This window comes from Papaver somniferum, unplaced genomic scaffold (genome assembly GCF_003573695.1).
Source record: "Papaver somniferum cultivar HN1 unplaced genomic scaffold, ASM357369v1 unplaced-scaffold_128, whole genome shotgun sequence".
Classification (NCBI taxonomy): Eukaryota; Viridiplantae; Streptophyta; class Magnoliopsida; order Ranunculales; family Papaveraceae; genus Papaver; species Papaver somniferum.
This window is the reverse complement of record NW_020621936.1, coordinates 4,827,628-4,841,385: the sequence shown is the minus strand read 5'-3', so window position 1 is coordinate 4,841,385 and position 13,758 is coordinate 4,827,628. Positions and strand designations below refer to the sequence as shown.

Sequence of the window (13,758 nt, the reverse complement as noted above, 5' to 3'; positions counted from 1 at the left end):
GATGATGATGATTCAATCATGAATCGGAGACTTATTTATATTGCTGGAATTGTAGACACCATGATTCCATGAAGTGTGGCAGTTGATGGAATCAAGGAGTGGGGAAGTGGAGATCGTGTTTGAAACCAGTTGCTCAACGTGTGGAGACTTGGTCGATTTTCCACCCACTACCTCGTGAATTCCTTCAAATGATTGCACGACTTGCTCACATTCCATCGTGTGTTTGAACACACGTGTCGTAGACCGCCAGACCAAAACCCTAAGTGATATCTTCCCAAGAGACATGATTGACGTCTCGTGGTTTGTTAGTCAATTGATGACTTCGTGGTTTGATGGGACGACGAGTCCATGTAGTCGTTGAGTTGAACATGATGTTATGAAACTCATGAATTGAACATGTCATGAGACAGAGGTATAGTTCTTACGATGAAGTGAGCAAGTATTGCTCATTCGATGGATCGTTGAATATTGATTGTTGAACCAATATTGAGCAAATATTCCTCATCCGAGCAAGTGCTGCTCATGTGATGAATTGTTGAATATTTGATCGTCTGAGCATGTGTTGCTCATTTGATGGATTATTGGCAGCGTACCAAAAATATTAGTTAGAATACTGGTCATTGAACCGAGCATAATTAATAAAATTAATGACCATGAGGCCGTCATAAAATTATTAAGGTTAGAATCTGGAATGATGATCCTTGGGTTCAGAAACCCTAATTTGATCAATTGATGATCAATTCATGGTTCGTTAGAATTTCAACCATAGGACAAAGGAGGGAGCGACTACATGGACCGTGGATCAACCATGTAGTGTCCATATGCTCACGTGAGCAAATACGAAGAACTCCTGAAGAGTTGACGATTTGTTAGTGAAAGAATGATTAAATGCTGGTTTAATCATTTATTCGAAAATGCTCTAATTAATTATGACGAGGCGAGGGACCGACCATGGAGTCATGAAACCAGCCCTGGGTTGTCTCATGACCGCCTGACGATCACTTCATGAAAATCCAAAGTGTTTGGGAGAGTTTTGGACCTAATACTAGCAATTGTGCAAATTAGGTCAAAACTGTGAAAATTGATGGGACCGGCTTCCGTGAGCCAAAGATCCAATCTTGGTTGGTCAAGATAGCGTGCTCGTGTCCCCAAGGCGTCCGCGTCTCAGTCCTGAGAATTTTGATATTTTCTAGCGTGCAATTGAGCATCCATTCGAGAAAATATGCCAAAATTAGGGTTTCGACGAAACTGAGGAAAACACCATGAGATGATGAAAAATAATTATAAAATAAGGAATGAGAGGCGTGGGACCGTCGTGGTCCAGGCATGGTCGGCCGGTCGTGACCACGGTCCCGTGGTGCCTTTTCCTTAATTTTATAATATTTTGATGATTTTATGAAAAATTAATGAATTTTGAGAAATTTTATGAATTTTGGGAGTTTCCATGAATTGAAGGAGTTTTCATGAGTTCAAGGAAGTAAAAGATATTAAAATAATAAAACAAGGACGTGTGGGACCGTGGAAGGCATGGCCGGCCGGCCAGGGCCCGGTCCCACAAGTTTCCCTAATTCTATAATGATTTTATGAAAAACTCATAAATTTTGAGAAATTTGATGAATTTAGGGAGTTTCCATGAACTGAAGGAGTTTTCATGAGTTCAGGGTAGCAAAAAATATTAAAATAATAAAAACAAGGGCGTGTGGGACCGTGGAGGCATGGGCGGTTGGCTTGGGCCCGGTCCCACGAGTTTTCATAATTTTTTAATATTTTTTAGGTATTTTTGATGATTTGAGGGAATTTTTCCTAATTTGAGAGAAATACCATGAAATCAAGGAATCTGATGAATTCAAGGAAAACTAATAATAAAATAATAAAACAAAGGGGCGTGTGGGACCGGCTAGGGCATGGCCGGCCGGCCAAGGCCCGTCCCACAAGGTTTCATAATTTATTTTATTTTATTATTATTTGATGATTTGTGAAAAAATACCATGAAATCAAGGAGTTTTTTCATGAAATTAGAGAAATAATAATAATAATAATAATAATAATAATAATAAGGAACCGTGCTTGTGGGCCGGTTGGGACCAAGGCATGGCCGGTTCGCCAATGGTCACGCCCCACACTCCTTTCCTTAATTTTATATTATTTTTTATGGATTTATGAAAGTACCATGAAACCGAGTAGTTTCCTCGGGGCGAAGGAGATTTGATAAAATGAGAAGATTTTCATCAAATCATGGAAAATAATAAAAATGCATTAAAAGTATAAAACTGGCGTGGGATTGACCATGACACGGTCGGTCGGTCGTGTGTCTGTGCTCCCAATACCCTGGTCAATATTTTTAATTATTTATTATTTTCTTCTCTATTTTGCATAGGTTCATCGTTTCGTTGTATTTTTGAAATACTCGTTCGTGCGAGACTGTTAGTGTATCATCGTTGAATACACCTTCACCCTTTGAATCGGGGCTTACTTAGAGGTAGCTCAGACGCCCGGTTGTTGATTATTTATTACTAATTGTGGAATTCAGTGGAGAATAATTCACAAAACTGAGTAATAAGATGTTTATTATTAATTCATAGGATCAGTTGAGGATTCGACTACGAATTCAGAATAATAAAGTGAGCATTACCATTCCATGGGATCATAGATTCGACCATAGAATCGGAGTAATTAAGGTTTATCTATTACCATTTATGAGACCAGTTGTGGATTCGATCATGAAATCGGAGTAATGAGATAATATAGTTATTGCTATTCTATGAGATCAAGTCATGGATTCGATCATAGAATCAGAACAATTGTTATTATCATTCCATGGGACCAGTCGTGGATTCGACCATGGAATAAGAGCGATTGCAATTAGGAATAATTAACTTTGTGGCTCTATACTAGCAGAGCAAGCTGTCTAGGAGCATTAATTATCCTGATACGAGCTTGCCGGTAAGTCATATCCTTTATATAGTCAGGGTAAACTTGTTGTTTGATCCTGAAGACGTCATCACTCTATACTAGCAGAGCAAGCTGTCTAGGAGCCGTCCATCTCGTGATGCTATATAAAAATAATCACTGAAAGTATTTAGTATTCATGAGATATGTCGTTGTCCAGTCGTGAGACTACATATCTACATGTACTCTGAGAGAAAGTACTCTCCGTTGAGAATTCGATGAGAGACTCGTGTCTCGATACTCACGTCCGATTGATGAATCAGAATTTCATATAATTATGAGTTTACGAATTTAGCCTTTGTCGAAAATCCACCATCTACAATGGGGCTTTGGGGAGGAATGACCACTGCACCATAAAAAAATCAAAATTTTATCAAATTGAAACTTTTCTCTTAGTATCAAAATATAAAATGTATGTCAACAAATATGAAAAATCTATCGAATTAACCTAAAATCTATCGACTTAACATAATGATCACCTAAAATTAGGGTTGTCAATGGGTACTCATTATCGGAACCGGATCCGGGCCTGGTAGGTTCAAATCCAGTTCTTGCTCCAAAAGTTGGACCCATTAAAAACTTAAGACCCAACGGGTTTTGGACCCGAATCTTAACGGATAATACCTGTCGAATACCCGGTTATTCTTCCTTTTATTAATCTTTTTGACAAAATTATAAGTATTTCGCTAGTGGCTTTGATTTTTTTTTCCATTTTTTTACATTTAATCTTTAATTATTACATTAATAAAAGAATAATAATAAATTTTTATAAAATTAATTTAGATTCAAGTTAATAAGAAAAAGAAATCAAGTTTTTAAGATTTGTTTTTAAATAAAAAAAAGTTTGCTATGTCCCAAAATTTGTTAAATAAAAAGTTCTTTCATTGTAAACCCCTAAATCATCGTGGGTTATGTCCCAAAAATTGTTAAATAAAAAGTTCTTTCATTGTAAACCCCTAAATCATCGTGAGTTATGTCCCAAAAATTGTTAAATAAAAAGTTCTTTCATTGTAAAACCCCATTGTCTGAGCTGGGATAGGCCAGATCGGTCCGTGCCGAGTGGAGTCTACTCGGAATAAATTTTGGAACCATTTCCTGTTTCTTAGATTTCTCCCTCTCTTTTCAGCAGAAGTCTACCTCAAAAAAAAAAAGTCGTTTGCATTCACATATTCATGGTTAACCACCACCTCTTTACAGACTTTACCCGGTCCTGAACTCCACATATTCATGCATTCACATATTCATGATAGCTGATAATGAAGAAGAACTCCACAAAAGGGATAGAGTGATGAACTCCACAAATTTTTGAATGAAACTAATGTTTTATAAATGAAATCTCTATAAGATTAACAAAATTTGAATTGCAGATGCCACTCTCAGTCAATTCAAAGTTCGTATTTATAGCGATAGGGCACATTACATATGAGCTATAACCGTGCACAGTAAGAATTACTACTAAGAATTCTAAAAGAAACCCTACATACAATCTCCAGCAGCACCATGTTTCTCAACCATGTAACAATCATACCTCCCTGCAAACATGTTTTAGTTTTAAAGTTTGTCAAAAATGTACCTGCTTGCATATCCTCTTGGTGACTCTCATCCAAATCGTCTCCTGCATTGTTGATTTGCTCATCAAACTCGAGCATATCGTCAAATGTTGTATGTATGGGAGCTACAAATTAGAAATTATGTATGACTTGGGCAGTTACTGAATTGTATGTTCGATACAATAGAAAAAATCAAGTACAAAAAACTTGCCTTTGTGTTCAGGCCCCAACTCCATATAGCCTTCGCTGGTATTCATTCCTATTGTTAAGATGCGACCGATAAGTCTCTCAGCTTCTGCCTGAGCATGTTCATGCATAACATGTTCAACTAAGTTTGATGAAGTGTTGCCTGCTGATGATGAAGGAAAGTTCAGCTTTTCTTTGGCGGCTAAGTATCGATTACGATCACACTCGCTTTCAATCAACCTCTGCTCCTCCATCATATTTTGCCGATGGGTTCTCTGCCGAACACGGTGTCTTTCTCGTTCACCAGCCAGCTGTTTTTTCGATATGTGCGCATCATCGTTGACTATAGATGTTGAAGGAAGGTTTAGCTTTTCCTTGGCGGCTTTTTTTCGATCACGTTCAATCAACCGCTGCTCTTCTGTCATAATTAGACGACGGGTTCTTTGTCGAACACGCTTCCTCTCTCGTTCACCGACCAGCTGTTCTTCGGACATGTTTCGTCTCCGAATTACAAAGTTCCATAACAATATATGTAAATCTGATCAGTTCCAAGGATTGACAGTTAACTAATAATATATATCTTTGAAAAGTGTTAAAGGCAGCAGGAAAGGAAATGCTGGGACATTCATTCAAAGCTGACCAATGCTGGGACTGGAACCATCCAGTGTATCCACACTGCCAACCTCCCCACCTGATTTGAAGTGTATCTAGAGGGTTATTCATTTGGTAGGAGGCTTATTCACGTCATAGCTCAACCCCTTTAGTGTATCTAGAGAGGGACACTATAGGGGTCCTAGTTGACTCAACCAAAAACTTTCTCGAATCATATATGCTAGGAACCTAACAACCACAGTTGACGGGCAAAACTAACAGTAAGCACAAAAACCAAATTTGACTGTTAATATTATCACCCTTTCAAAAACAATGAGGCATCATTTATCAGCAAAAGGAATCTAACGAAAAACTAAGATAATTAGGTCTTCTTAATACATATCCTATATACATAATGCATCAACCAAACTAAGACAAATTTTTTACTTATCCGGTTTTGTTAGAGGACTATGAGTTGCCTATGTTTCACTGGACTTTAGTAGATTAATCCAATGACTAATCCGGTGTAAGATGTTTTCAGCCAACTAAGTTCGGAAACTTATTCTGCTAACTACAGCATTACCTTGATTCAACGATTCTGCTGTGTTCCCGTGTGCAATAAATCTGGGGCTTCGGCGAGGAATGAATCCTCCAGCTGAGTTAGACACTTGAACACTTGCTGCACATGTAAAAAGCTATATATAATAAGCTTATGTTGCAAAATCCTTGCTTATGGTTATGTGATAAGGTTTTCAGCCAACTAAGTTCGGCAACTAAATATGCTAACTGCAGCATTACCTTGATCACTTGTTTCGGCTGTGTTTCCGCATCCCATAAATCTTGGGCTTCGGCGACGAATCGAGACCGATTCTGCTTTATGTGCTCCAGCTGAGTTTGACAGTTGAACACTTGCTGCACATGTAAAAAAGCTATCTATAATAAGCTTATCTTGTAAAATCCTTGCTTATGGGTATGTGATGAGCATTATTGAATCAGTAAACTTACAGCTTGTACCGGCTTCATCCATTCTTGTCTTCCGAATTTGATAAGCAAGATGTCGTCTTTCATTGAACGCCTGTTCGGTCAGTATCTCTTGTTTTGATTTATATTGAGCATGCCAGAGTTGTTTTTGCCTATCTTGCAGCTCAACAAGTCTTGGGCTTCGACGTACGTCATCTGGCGATGAATCCATCTATTTACACATACACATATAACAATATTAATTTTACCTACAAGTATTTCAGATTATAATCAAAGGCAGTTTATACTTCTAAACTGGATTCGAAGTTCCTATCTGTTCGCACATTGAGTCAGCTGTTTGGGGAAAATAATTGCGATGAAAATGGAAAAATTGAAGCATAAGAGAGTAACATCCATAATTTGTAAGAGAGTAAACATAAGAGAGTAACACCATTTCTAATTGAAGCACCCATTGGTATAGGTTCATCTTACATATACATTCTTGGTTCTCTTAAAGCTAAAACCTGTTGTTTATAAAGTTTCTGCCAGCCTATAATTAAAGATCCATTGTCACAGCAATTGTTGCTTGAGCATTAGTTACACATTTACTTGCAAAACAAAAATAAGACTACTCTCCAGAATTTCAATCAAAGACTACTAGTACTAATAACAATGGATTAAAAGAACGATCAACAAACAAAAGAGACCCTCTGCAACTAAATACAGAGACACAAATTCAAGATTATCATCTTCAGAAACTTAACAAGAGATTTAGGGAGAAACAACGTGAGATTTGAAAAATCAAACATCTACTGGAGTACAAGCAGTTCGTTATCATCCGTACTCTTCACATTTAGCATTCAATCTCATTCAAAACCATATAAACACCCATACAGTATGTTCAAAGAATGGAATTGGGAAATTTCCCAGTTTTGCAGAATTATCGAAAATTGGAATTGGGAAATTTAACATATACCTTCGTCACCCAAATGACAATTGAGCAACAACTATGTTGAACATGGAACCCTGATTTGATTTTGAATAACTCTGGTGATTCGATTGACTCAATTCTCGACTCAAACCCTAATGAAGAAGATGAAAACTCGAACGACCATGAGAAATTGGGTTAGTGTCGCTAGTGGTGGTGGCGATGGAGGTGATGGTGTTGGAGGCGGCGATGGTAATGGTTGTAGTCTGGCGCTGCTGGTGGTGGAGGAGCTATCGGGGACGATGACGACGGGGACTAAACCAAAGAGAACGGGAGAGAAAAGAAAAAAAAAAAAAAAAAAAGAACAGATGCGTTTAGAAAAAGGAGGGGTAAATTTGTCCGGGTAAAAAAGCTACGGAATCTGAAATCTTTTTATGAAATTAAAATTTTCCATTACTCTACGATTGACAAAAAAAAAATGGTCATAAAAGGACTCCTTATTTATGGGCCATTCGGGCCCTCCGATCGGTAGGCCCAATTACGCTGTGTATTGAATAAAGCACCGCTAAACCAAGCGTCGTAGGAATTATTGAGGGTGGCTCAAACAGTGAGCTGATGTGAGCAATGGTGGGCATCTGCGAACCATTTATAGATAGGATATATATGTAGATACGTATCTCAATCAGTCAATCAGAGTAGTATAAACTATAAAGCAATTACGTGCATTACCAGAAAATAAGCAAAGCTGAAATGTGCTTTTGAATAATAATATATAAGACTACATGATTGTAGGGGTGAGTAACGGACGGACGGTTGCGGATTAGGGGTCACCCGCAACCAAACCGTCAAAGTTGCGGATTTGGGAATTCAAACCGTGACCGGTCCAATCACCCGCGGATTTACCTTTTGCGGATCAACGGATTTTGCGGGCCGGTTACGGATTAACCGCGGATTTGATCACAAGACATCAAAAAAAACTAAGTACAGAAAGAGTATTAATTCAGTAATTCAAAAGCAAAATAGTACTAATTCAGTAATTCAAAAGCAACAAAGGACATAAGATAGTTAACAGTTAACACAAAAGAGTACTAATTCAAATGCAACAAGTCTGGTGCAAAGCCATATGAATCTCTGATGCCAAAAACTGAAAAAGAGACCTTGGATTCGAGTACTAGTTTATTCAATCCATGATAGATATGTCTGGAATTTCCTACAAGATTTCTGCCGCATCTGTAAAATGAGGAGTTATAGATAATCAGTAAACACTAAATTTAGGCATCATTATGATCATAAGTTCCTAATTTGATTTGATATATCATAAGCCGAAGGAACCAATGTCACAAACAGATATAAGGCAGCAATAAACAAGAAGAAACAAAAACCAATCAGCATTGGTTAGTAAAGACCATTTAAAAGGGCTGATCACAACTAGACCGCAGACCCAATCGACATTGAGGAACAACAAGCCAAAGTTTTAAGATTGATTATGACTAATCAAATTCCAAGGAGACTAATAGAAAGTTATGCCCGCAGACCCTATAATGAACTGATCAGGTCACATTTGCACACAAAAAATTATGCCCCATAGGACCCAAAGTTGTAGCATCACATCAAAATATAGCAAGGTTTGAGTAATCAACTTAATTAGTGCAAGGCTGATCACAAAGAGAAAGATGCAAAAACAAAGGAAGCAAGGTTTGAGATTTACCTAAGTCAATTTTTTCAACCGCTTCTATAAGCTCCTCGAGATTGATTGGTTTATCTAGAAGCCAATTTTGAGCACAGATTAGTGCTTGGACTGTTTTTGGCAGCATGGAACTTCGAAACTCATTAAGAACACGACCACCCGTGGAGAAAGTTGATTATGAAGCTACTGTTGATACTTGCATAGCAAGCACGTCTCGAGCTATCATGGACAAGATCTTATACTTGGAAGAGTTAACCTTCCACCAATTCAGAATATCGAATTGTGGATTAAAATCCTCTCTTTTCTCTGAGAAATACATATCCAGCTCTGTTTTTCCCTCCACTGTTTCTTGATGTTTTTCAGACTCAACAAATCTGTTGATCGGATTCTGAGGTTCTAGTGAACGAGAAGTATATACTGAAGCTGTTGGTCTTGAATCCGTATCATCCCCTTTATATAACAGTGCATACTCCTCAAACATATTTGTTAAAATAAGTTTCATTGCAGTCATCATCTCATGGACCTCGTGGTCAACTGTAACATGATTCTCTTTCAGTAACTCTGTCAAAGCAAATCTAAGATAGGCTTCCTTGCGTCGTGGGTCAAGCAACACAGCAATGTATAACATTTTGTTGATTTTATCCACTGCCCAATACTTTTCATATTTAAGAACCATCCAGTCAGCCATGTCAGACAATAACACATTACCATTCTTAACCCATTCTTGCAATACGTCATTAATACAAATTACTTCGTCGAGGAATAAATTAGACGTGACATAAGTTGATCCAGAAAATTTCAATGTAGCATCATAGAAAGTTTTTAGCAATCTAACAAATGCACGAGCTGTTTCCCAATCAGAAGCAACGGGCCATACCTTAGGAACTGCTGGTACTGCTGGTACGTTTGTTTTACCTCTTGTTGGTGGTCGAGGGGGATTAAGAAATTTATCCGCATACCCTAATTCTTCAAATTGGTAGAAGGCCTCCTCATATTTTTCAGCTGCACTCAACATATGGTAAGTAGAATTCCATCTAGTCTCGCAATCCAAGCTAAGAAATTTGGTGATGTTAATCTTCCGTTGTTCAGCGCATTCTTTAAACTTCTTCAATCTTTCTGCTGATCCTCTAACGAACTTAACGGCCTCGCGTATCCTAGAAATAGATTCATTATACAAATCCATACCGTCTTTAACCACTAAGGCAAGGATATGTGCTGCACATCTAAGATGCATGTGCTCTCCTCCCAAAATTACAGCCTTCCAACCCACAACTCTCTTGGACAAATAAGCAACTGCTTCATTGTTAGAACTAATATTATCAACCGTCAAAGTGAATACCCTTTCAATCCCCCACTGTAAAAGACAAGATGCAACTGTTTTACCTAATTCCAGACCAGTATGATTCGTAACTGGACAGAAATTAAATATCTTCTTCTTTAACACCCATTTCTCATCAATATAATGACCTGTCAACACCATGTAGCTCATGTTTGTAACTGAAGTCCACGTATCATTGGTGAGACATAACCTTCTACCATAATTTTTAAATTCAGCTTTCAATTTGTGGTACTCACTTAAATACATCTTCATGCAGTCTTTAGCTTCAGTAAAACGAGAAGGAACATCAAACCTAGGTTCTAGTTGATGACAAAATTCTAAGAAGCCTTCACGCTGTACAAACATAAAAGGTAATTCATCTTTGATGATCATTCTGGTGAGGGATGCTCTGCATGCATCTTGGTCAAACGAGTAATTCACAACGGAAGGAGTCTCACCATTATCACTTACTTGAAAGGCTAACTGATGTTGTCCAGGTGGAGTGTAGTTAGGACACCTTCTTTGCTTTATATGGTTGTTCATGTTTGTTGTTCCATGAGAGTTAGAACCCCCTATATCGTCTTTACCCCATGAAAACTTCCTTTTACAATGCTTGCACTGAACTTTAGGTGGCTTAAGATCAAGACGCTTATCAAAATGTTGCCAGCAGTCTGATTGCTTCTTACCAGGAGCTTTCGGAGGCTTTGAAACTTCAACCAGAGATGATGGTGTAGCTGTAGATATGCTCTCGACGGTTGCCGGGTTAACTGTAGCCATGCTCTCATCAGGATCGTCAACAGTAATAGAAGGTCCCTCAGTACTTGAAGCCATCTGCTAACAAATTTAACACATTAGGTAAATGAACACAACAAGGAAAACACATTCTAAGAGATTAAGTCAATTGATCTGTATATAGAGAAATATTGTAGTCTTTGATAGAGAAGTGTGGTCAAGCAAGTAAGCTCATGAAATAGTAGCTCAAGGTAAATAGACAGTGCTCTCATATTCTCCTGTTCATACCCATTGACAGTAGATATTGCAACATCATTATCGGTACAGTCACAAACTTTACTTTTAGTATAACCTAACAAAATTCATTCAAATAACAAACCCTAATCTCCATTCAAATAACAAAATTCATTTTCAAACCAAAAATTAGTTTGATAATCAAACATACTGGTTTAATTTTCAGCACTGATAATACAAACTTCAACCATAGATGAATTAGACAATCCACATCCACAACTGGTTTAATAATCAAACATACTGGTTTAATTTTCAGCACTGATAATACAAACTTCAACCAGAGATGATGGTCTTTACCGACCAAATCACCCAAAATCTCTAAACTGGAAGAAAAAAACTAATTTAAGAAAACCCTAAATCAAACATACTCAAAATTATTTTGACATCTAAGAAAATTCCAAACCAATTAAAACGAAATCAACATCACTAGAACATATAATAATCATTGAAAGTCAAAAGAAATGAAAATGAGAGAACTACTTACAGTTACTGATGCTGATGCTGCTCAGAGAAGAAGAATGATAGAACAACTAATTTGGTAGCAAGAGAGACTTTAGATCAGAAGGATATTTACTGTGATGAGAAGAAGATGAATGAGAGAACAACTAATTTGCTCAGAGAAGAAGAAGAATCGAAGGTCTCTTCCTCTCGAAAAAAAACTGATGCTATTAGGTTTCACCGAAAGATAAAGATGTTTATGTATAAAACTCCAACTTCCCATATTATCCTTAATACATTTACTAAATTTCCTAAATGTCCTACGGTGCGGATAATCCGCGGTTATCAAATCCCAACCGCAACCATAACCGCATCGCGTGCGGATTTGATAATGCACCCGTGTCCGGTCCATAACTCTTGCGGATTGGTTTTCACCCGCAATTTTGCGGACGGATACGGATGAAATCCGCGGTTACGGTTTTTCTGCTCAGCCCTACATGATTGATACCCTGGTCGGAGATATAAATATAATACAACATGCAAATTCCACCCATATTCAATTAGACCCCACTATATTATTTTAATGTGTACTAGTACCAGCTAGTGCCTTTTTCTTTTGGTTTTGGTTGGCTTATGATCAAGGGTGATAGTTGTACTTCTAACATTAATCACATGAGTACTACTAGATAGAAATGCCAACGGTTTCTACTAGACTGCAATGCCAACCGAGGTAAGAAAATAAACATACTGCATCAACTGATCAGCAGATAAGACTCATAATTCACATTTCAGTTGGACTAGCAACTCTCGTATACATACATTATGAAGGATATCTTCTTAGTAATCTACTACTCTAAACTAGAGTATAAACTTGAAACGTCAACCAGTAGAAACTATTGTTTCTGTGAACTTTCATCAAACAACTTATATGCAATACCATTTTTCGTAATTTACAATATTTTAGATTGGAAAAATGGGTTGTGAAAGACCATTTTTACACCATCTCTTCAAGAAGAAATTCATTGCGCACCTCAATAAAAGTAAGGTTTCAACTCAGCTGCCTCCCCGTCAGTTGAATAGAAACAATTAAAAGAAGGATTATACGCAGAAATAAGCCTGTTCTGGACCCTCATTTTCGTTTGTAGGCCTGTTTTTTTATTTATTGCTAGACTAAGCAAGTTAAACGGATTCCATCCACTTTAACTATCTCGGTCAATATCTCGTGCTGACTAGTCAATTTATCGTCAATTTCTCATGCAGGGAGATTTCGTGAACTTGTTGAGATTACCAAAATAGCCTTTTTGTACGTGAGTCACTGCTTTAATGAATCTCGTCCATCCTATTCTCATTTTGTTCTTCCTTCTTCTCTCTAGTTCTCTCTGGTTCTTCTAAATCAATTTTTTTCTTCTGCTAAAATCAAGAGATAACTTAGGGGGTTTTCTCTAATCAAACCTAATTAAAATTAATGGTGGATGTTTAGAAGAGATTTTATCGTGGATGTTAGCACCACCAGGAACATTGGTATGTGAAGATTCGCAGGCAGTAATAGTCATTCTACAACAACAACATCAGCTGAATTTGGGGGTTCTTAAATGGATCTATTTTGGGGGTTCTTCGATGCAAATCTGTATTTTTCTTGACAATTTGATTCTCATATTAAGAATTTCAGCAGCAAGGTTCCACAACGAGATGAAATTAGTTGAATCGATGGTGTTTACACAACAACATCGATGGGTTTCTGGTTTTGGAGAGCAATTAACAACAACAAGGAGAAGATGGTACAAACTTGAGATAGTTTGAGTTCGATCTATGGTGTTTTTGTGGTTGAGGTTCAAGCCAACTATTTCAATTTCTCTCAATGGTACATCAACAAATTTTGGGAGCTCAGGGGTTTGATGTGGTCTGAAATTGTATGGCTCGTTGACAAATTCTTGAGCTAGAGGAAAGGAACTAAGATCTGAAATCAGGTGATGAAACTGATATCTGAAATCTCTACTTACCTGTTTATACAAAAGCATAACAAAATCTAAATTTTGAGTACTTATTTTCAGAACCCATGAGTTGTTTGTTGAAATGCCACAAAGAAATGGTCTTCGTTATTTGTTTATTTTTGATGTTCAGAGTA

The 13,758-nt window shown here is 37.4% G+C and overlaps 1 protein-coding gene across 4 annotated transcripts; it reads right to left on the bottom strand.

The window, feature by feature from the left end:
- Positions 1-3,209: 3,209 nt before the first annotated feature.
- Positions 3,210-7,489, bottom strand: LOC113332066. 4 transcript variants are annotated; one of them, XM_026578744.1, is made up of 7 exons: positions 7,213-7,489; positions 6,282-6,468; positions 6,075-6,188; positions 5,860-5,955; positions 4,711-5,223; positions 4,523-4,624; positions 3,210-3,295 (listed from the first exon to the last, which is right to left on the bottom strand). In XM_026578744.1, exons 2-7 carry the CDS (start codon positions 6,466-6,468, stop codon positions 3,225-3,227), a joined length of 1,083 nt encoding a protein of 360 aa, XP_026434529.1. In that variant the 5' UTR covers positions 7,213-7,489; the 3' UTR covers positions 3,210-3,224. The 4 variants fall into 4 exon arrangements, with proteins under 4 accessions (XP_026434529.1, XP_026434530.1, XP_026434528.1 ...); XM_026578745.1 differs by having other exon boundaries at positions 4,523-4,564; XM_026578743.1 differs by lacking the exon at positions 3,210-3,295 and having other exon boundaries at positions 4,252-4,564.
- Between the last annotated feature and the right edge of the window lie 6,269 nt (positions 7,490-13,758).

Coding starts and splice junctions, on each gene's coding strand:
- LOC113332066 (XM_026578742.1), bottom strand. CDS start 6,468: ATGGATTCATCGCCAGATGACGTACGTCGAAGCCCAAGACTTGTTGAG. Junction 5,194..5,859: donor AGCAGAATCGTTGAATCAAG/GTAATGCTGTAG, acceptor GGAACTTTGTAA/TTCGGAGACGAAACATGTCC. Junction 4,625..4,710: donor GTTGGGGCCTGAACACAAAG/GCAAGTTTTTTG, acceptor TCTAATTTGTAG/CTCCCATACATACAACATTT.